This window comes from Drosophila obscura, unplaced genomic scaffold, assembly GCF_018151105.1.
Source record: "Drosophila obscura isolate BZ-5 IFL unplaced genomic scaffold, ASM1815110v1 contig_200, whole genome shotgun sequence".
In the NCBI taxonomy this organism is placed as follows: Eukaryota; Metazoa; Arthropoda; class Insecta; order Diptera; family Drosophilidae; genus Drosophila; species Drosophila obscura.
This window is the reverse complement of record NW_024542791.1, coordinates 291,734-298,550: the sequence shown is the minus strand read 5'-3', so window position 1 is coordinate 298,550 and position 6,817 is coordinate 291,734. Positions and strand designations below refer to the sequence as shown.

At 38.9% G+C, this 6,817-nt stretch overlaps 2 protein-coding genes across 2 annotated transcripts; both read right to left on the bottom strand.

Moving 5' to 3' along the window:
* Positions 1 to 2,028: 2,028 nt before the first annotated feature.
* Positions 2,029 to 3,166, bottom strand: LOC111079896. The gene is made up of 3 exons (XM_022375227.2): positions 2,872 to 3,166; positions 2,581 to 2,757; positions 2,029 to 2,505 (listed from the first exon to the last, which is right to left on the bottom strand). Exons 1-3 carry the CDS (start codon positions 2,918 to 2,920, stop codon positions 2,279 to 2,281), a joined length of 453 nt encoding a protein of 150 aa, XP_022230919.2. The 5' UTR covers positions 2,921 to 3,166; the 3' UTR covers positions 2,029 to 2,278.
* A 355-nt stretch (positions 3,167 to 3,521) lies between these two features.
* On the bottom strand, positions 3,522 to 6,374 carry LOC111080372. Its single transcript, XM_022375952.2, has 3 exons — positions 5,816 to 6,374; positions 5,131 to 5,304; positions 3,522 to 4,068 (listed from the first exon to the last, which is right to left on the bottom strand). Exons 1-3 carry the CDS (start codon positions 5,865 to 5,867, stop codon positions 3,842 to 3,844), a joined length of 453 nt encoding a protein of 150 aa, XP_022231644.1. The 5' UTR covers positions 5,868 to 6,374; the 3' UTR covers positions 3,522 to 3,841.
* Positions 6,375 to 6,817: the final 443 nt, after the last annotated feature.

Genomic DNA, 6,817 nt, shown 5'->3' with positions numbered 1-6,817 from the left:
TCGCTTAGCATGTATTTTATATTTTTCTTTATTTTTTTCTGTAAACCAAATTTACTGACTTGACTGAATTCGTTATTAATGTTGTTAAGATTGCTATTATTATTGCTATTACTATTGCTATGTGTATAGAAAGTGTAAAACATGTATAAATTGCATTGAGACCCGAATCCGAATGTGTCTCTCAACGGTTCACTACTCCATTTGGTCGCAACAAAAATATATAGATAAAGCAAAAACCCAAACATGTTTCGATTAAAGCTACAATGCTTATGCTCAGATACAACATATACTATATATTAGATGCCCAATACCATATATATAGCCCACAGTACACGATACAAATGTAAAGCCAATGTCCTGAGCCAACAGAGTCTGTCAACAGTGTCCAGAGAGATCGATCCACGTACTCATGTCAAATTGATCTCAAAATGGAAAAAACAAATATTGACAAGTTGAAGGCTACATAAACAAAACCCATGGAAATTCAATAATTATTTTAAGATTCCATTCCATATTCAATACCAACGAAATTCTTTTGCTCACACTTACACAGACACACACACGCACGCACTCACACACGAAATTTTTGCACACTTTTCTAGTCAGTTTTTATGTTAAAAAAAAAAAAAAGAACGAATACGAATATGATGTGTGGGGAGGGGATAGGTCTCTTCCTGTGTATATCTCTCTTGATCTGACTTTGAGCGATGGCAGACTCTGTTGGATCAGTGGAACGATCATTGCACTACTCAAGCGAATTGTTACAACTTACAATGGAAAAGCCACAACGAAAATTGAAGAAGGGGAAAATTGAAGACATGGGCCCACAGATTGCACCAAATGACAGGCAACACTCCACAACGATTGTGGAGGCTGGTACTCCACAATGTCCTACCTAACCCACATACCCCTTTACCTATGTATGTTCCTTTCCCATTCAAGATCTAATGCAATCTGTGGGGTGGGGGATATGTAGAGAGAGGAGCAGTTTAAGGCTACAAGTTAATATGAATAGTTCTTTAGGTTTTAAACAAACTCTCTGTGTTGTTGTTACTATAATTCAATTGTATATGTGTATGTACGTAAGCGCAGCATTATACATATGTAACCGATCTATACATTATAAATACCAGCTGCAAATAGTTACTTGAACAAGTTGATGATCACCCAGTACACGATCTAAAGCTAAGCGATAAATAAGAGAATGAAATCTGTTTGTTACTTGTTTCTGAATGTGAATTACTTTATTTTGGTTGACTAATTCTTACACAATCGATCGATGATAATGATGTTTATAGAGCTTAAGACGGTGGAGTGCTTGGAGCGATTGCCGATTGTTTGTGGCATGGACTCAGAGTCGTTCGTTCGCCCTCCCATGGACTCTCCGAGATTCTCATGGAGAGAGGAGTGGGAACGCATACATGGACAGTATTTGGTAAAGCAAACACTAAATCTTTTTTGTACATAAAAACTGTTTTTCTATCTGAATTGTTCTCAATGTGTAGTTAATACTATTTGATATATGCATATATTATACAGATACAATTACCCATTAACATAAACCTAAACATATATATATATTTATATTTGAATGTTATTTATGTGTAGCCCTGCAAAGTGAAATGAAATGAATCGATATAGCCAGCAGCTAAACCTAAACCCCATAAATAATGCTTTAGTGATCGTGTTATCTGTGTACCCACATACCATACCGCACATCCCCAAACGATAAATTATGCAGCAAACTGGAATTAAATGTACATCCTACATACATGTATGAATATTATATTTAGAGATCAATTGAGTGTGTGTATTGCTGATTTGAAACGACGAGTGTGTTGATTTGATTTGAAATGTTATTTTATTTATTTTATGCATATTTTTAATCGATAAATTATAATTACAAGCAAACACTCAACACACATACAATACAGACACTTACTTACATACACACACATATATAGTAGGAGACGAGTAAACTTTATTCAATAAATTATATATTATTATTAAACAAACAAGAATAACTATTATAAAAATATATATATGTATGTTAAATCATTTTAGTGGATGTATAAAAACAACGGAAACAAAATCAAATAAATGGAAATTAAAAAAAAAAAATAATCTAAGTACTTGTTTTCAAAAAAGATTGTAGCTAAAAACAAAATTCTATAATCGCTGCTCTATGCGTTCCTTATGCTTCTTCGTTTGACAGAAACGGCTAACTATGCATTCCGCATATTTCTTAGACGGTAACTCTATGTGCTCCATTTTCCTGTTAGTTTGTGCGCCACAAAAGTAAACCAAAAACACAGAAAACAAAAGAAAGCAACATGGAGGGTAGACTGCTGCTGGCAGCGTTACATAGATTGCTGTTGCAGAGGGTACAGCCGAGGAAATTCTGATACGGCACCAATGGATCCGGGGACACGTCGCAGCTGAAGCCCGCCGGCGAGGAGTCGCCAAAAAAGCAGGAGCGCCGAACGAAACGCGAACTTCCAGGCACTGCCAAACAAAAACAATAAAAACTTTAGGTATACACATACATAAGTAAAGCGTTGTGTGTGTATATGTACTTACTGCCCTCATAGTACTTGGTCAGGCAAGTGGGCTCCGCGCCTTGGGGGTAGTAGGATCGCATGTCGGCCAGGACTTCGACGGCATTACAATCCGTCTTGGCTATGTCATCGCCCGAGAAAATCTCCCCACACCCGGGATCGTTGACGGAATCGCATTCGAAGCAGGTAATCGCCAGAGCTATGGAGGAGGAGGGGTGACAATGATGATGACGACATGCGTAAATATGTGTGTCAACCACGAGTAGGAGGAGAAGGAGGAGGAGGAGGGACTGGCACTGGGACTGGCACTCACCTGTGCTGACCAGCGTGACGAGCAGCCACAGAGAGACAAACAGACGCATTGTATCGAACGATGCCACTCTCCACTGTCCACTGCGGGGCCGCTAATGGGGCTCGGTGCGCGAGTATTGAGGTGATTCAATAAGATGTGCGGATACAGATTCGATCTGTGCTACAGATGTTTTTCACAGTCTTCACAGATGCCGATGGCAATCACATTATATATAGTGTCTATCCGACTATTGACTAGCGACTACCGTACACTACCGACTCGAAGCGTTGCACACATGAGACTGAACAGCACCCAAACAAAACAGCACAGAAACTGAGCTGAGCGAACAATCGCATTCAGAATGTGATTTTCATAAACAGATTTTCTTGTTCATTTCTTATTCTTTTTTGTTTTTCAGTTCATTTCGGCTTCCTGGCATTTATACGAGCGTACCTTCGAGTATATCCCATGGAGTGAGTGGGGGGCGAAATACCGACCGCATTCGTGTTGACATTGTGGGTCGAATGGAGGTGGGTAGCCGTGTGTGCTATGTGTGCTGTGTGTGCTGTGTTCTGTGTGTGTGTGTGTGTGCCTGCCTGCCCTTCTCCATCATTTATCCGTCCATCGTGGCAGGCAAAAGCAAAAGTTCATTAGTGGCATTCGAACAAATAAACAATTTGGCATTTCGGTGTAAAATTAGTTTTTATTAGTTTGTATTTCGCTCTCCGAATTGTTGTTTGCCATCTTTTCGGCTCATACGGCTCGTAGTTGTATTTGCGTGGCCAAAACGGACTAATTTGTATGGCTCATCTAATGGCACTGATTGAACGTTAACACAATGGGGCGGATACTTAATTCCATTAGCTTAATTAACTCTTCAAATTGTGACATTAACTTGGGCTCTAAGAACCCATTTTTGTTGGCAAACAATCTATACAAAGGTATGACTAAATTTGACTAGGTTTACAATGGACTGGCATCTCGATTTCATTCAGGGTATTTGGGGTGCCAAAAGAAACACAATTAGTGATATCAATTTCCACGTCTCCACTTGATTGACCCCGATGGCCTCCGCTGCATTGCAGTAGTTCAAGTTGTCGCACACATGGCAGCTGGCATTATTCACCGCCGTCAGAGTGGGATCCATTTTGCACCACATATCTGTGGCATTCACATCGCCAAAGTAGCAGCCACGCACAATTTTGAGTACGCCATTTTCTGTGGGAATAAACAAGACATTGGTTGTGCGATTAGTCAGTCTACTTTCAGGCTAAATTTCTATATAGTATACGTATGCGACTCTTTTCCATGTTTGATTCGAAATGAAGCCAAAACTATCAACGAAAGACGAGCGTCAGCCATCGTCTGGCAGAGCTATTAAAACTATTTTGATATAGTGCGACAGCTGTTTGTTCAAATATGTATCCAGTCAACATATTTCAACAATTCCATTTGTTGTATATCAACAAAGTGGCTACAAACTATCTATTCATTGTGATCAGATCGTGATCTGATTTGGAGACTATTTTTAATACAGTTTGCTGTAATGGAACAAAGGGAGTATATGTAAGTCCTTTTTGTATCGGACTTTTAGTCCCATAATAGAGACCCATATCATTGGCAGCTCAAATTCTTAGAAGCAGGCAACATTTTACTGCATCTATATTCAATCTATTTAATCATTAATCATAATTTATTTAATCATCATTCATTAATTTAATGATTTAATTTAATTTCTATTAATTATAAAACTACTCTGAACATTAGATACTATATAGTCCATATGTCTTTCTGTATATTTTCAAAGGAAAATAGTCATAAATCACCTTAGAATGCATTATCTCTTTCAACTTGTACAAATAATTTTTAAACATTTATCATATATTTTCTTGAAAGCAATGAAACTGTCATAAATCATTTATAAATGCGTTAAACATCTTGAAACATTTAGAAACTATTTTGGTAAATTTTGTCTACTTATTTTTAAAAATTGCATGGTATAATGAATGCAGGAAAAAATATAAATGTCGGCCAGGAATTCCTACCCAAGTATAATTACCCTAATAATTTAGCTTGCCTATATTCCTCTGTGTCTCTTAAGACATGGATAATGAAACCTACTCTTCTTTCTCTTCCTACTTTATTTATATTTCTCCCTCCATTACTCAACCTTAATTAGTTTTGATTTAAGTGATTTAAATCGTGAAAATCCAATTTTATCCTCAAAATTCCTTCGACTTTTCCTTCGAATCCAATGACTTCCGGTACAGCTATACTCACCCTTGAAGACCCGCTTCAGACACGCCGTGGCATTCACGCTGAGCAGATCGTTCTCCAGGAACCGAGGCGGCGCAATAAAGCCGCAGTCGTATTTGAAATGGTTCTCGACTTCAAAGTTCTCACCGCAGCTCGCCTCGTAGACAGACTCACAGGCATAGCACTTAATGGCGTAGGCTGTTGGCATTGGAAAGATGAAAAACACGAAAAGATGAAAAGCTACGTCTTATTTATTGCCATAATGAGATCAGACCACAGGGGACAGGAGGCAGCCAACACACAAAAGTAAAAGAATAATTAAATATCCAAAACCAAATGTCAGAATGGAAAATTCATTCAACCCAAGAGTATCTTTGAATAACCGAAGGTTAAATACTCTTGCAGTTAAGGCCACTTATCTGTGGAGTATCGGATAAGAGTATCACAAACGTTTACTTATTCCTTTGACAGCTTTATACTACATATAGTTCAGAAAATTTCAGATGCTTCATTGAGATATCTCCACGTAGTCATTGCTTAATGGATTTATCCTGATCTTAGCAAAATGTGTGGACTTTATAGTATACTTCTCAGCTTTTTTCACTCCATTTTAAACACCTTGTCACGTCTGTGATAGCCTTTGCAAGGGTATACAAAATCAAAAGCAAAACCAAATGCAAACCCAAACCCAAACAAAAGCGGAACAAACCTGAGGCCAGCAGAGAGAGGAGCGCGCCAAACAGAAGTAAATATTGCCGCATATTTGCTGGTGGGAGAGTAGTGCAAAATCACTGGGTGTTGGGATGGACGGAAGGAAGGGCACTTTTCCACTTTTCTCACGGAGGGAGGCAGCAAGTTTCCTTTGGATTGTGTTTTATTGGATGTCTTTTATTGGAGAATAATTCAAGTTGAACGCTTATTTATAACTCTTCTCACTCGCCGCCGCTGTCGCCCGAGACAGAGCAATGGCAATTGGAACGATCCACTCGAGATTTAAATATAAAACATTTTCCACATCTACTGTACAATACGTATACGTAATATATATCTACCCACAATATAGAGAAATATGTGTTCTCTGGTTCTATAAATTATTTGTACATATTTCTGTTAGGAGGGGTTTTTCTTTTGGGGCACGTTACGCGATTGTAAACACGCGTCTTTCCTTCGCTTCGCTTTCCTGTTTTTCTTTTTTTTTTTGCTTTTCTATACTACAAAGTTTTCCCACAATTTGCCGCTTAAATGCCAGCCAGTCGACGCGGCTGCCAACGAATTCGAACTAAAAGAATGCCGAAAAGCATTTCCAAATTCAACTCCTTGTCTCTCTGCCTCTTGTTTTTGCATCTCTTTGGCCGCTCCCACACACTGCCACACCTGCCACACTCTGCCACTCTTTCGCTCTTTTTTGAGTGCTGGTGCGGAAGAAACTTTATGGCCATTTCGTCTGGCGTCATCGCTCACCATTTTAATTTGTCTAATTTTAATGAACGTTTTGCTTCTGGCTTTCCCAACGAATGGCTGGCGGGAATTTATGCCCGCACATGTGGAGAGGGTCGGGGTGCTAGTGAGTGGAACTAAAACACTGGGAGAGAGATTACCAGAAGAAGAGGTGTATTTAAACAGGGTAGCTGGAGCTCCTTTGGTTGAATACTGTAAAGTCTTGAAAGTCAGCAGCATGACTCATTACCGACGCAAAACCTACAAGGATCCC

Excerpts from the sequence above, each read along its gene's own strand:
- LOC111079896 (XM_022375227.2), bottom strand. The coding sequence starts at position 2,920 with ATGCGTCTGTTTGTCTCTCTGTGGCTGCTCGTCACGCTGGTCAGCACA. Across the intron at positions 2,758-2,871 it reads CGTCACGCTGGTCAGCACAG|CTCTGGCGATTACCTGCTTC; the intron begins GTGAGTGCCAGT and ends CCTCCTCCATAG. Across the intron at positions 2,506-2,580 it reads GACCAAGTACTATGAGGGCA|TGCCTGGAAGTTCGCGTTTC; the intron begins GTAAGTACATAT and ends TTTGTTTGGCAG.
- LOC111080372 (XM_022375952.2), bottom strand. The coding sequence starts at position 5,867 with ATGCGGCAATATTTACTTCTGTTTGGCGCGCTCCTCTCTCTGCTGGCC. Across the intron at positions 5,305-5,815 it reads CCTCTCTCTGCTGGCCTCAG|CCTACGCCATTAAGTGCTAT; the intron begins GTTTGTTCCGCT and ends CAATGCCAACAG. Across the intron at positions 4,069-5,130 it reads TCTGAAGCGGGTCTTCAAGG|AAAATGGCGTACTCAAAATT; the intron begins GTGAGTATAGCT and ends TTATTCCCACAG.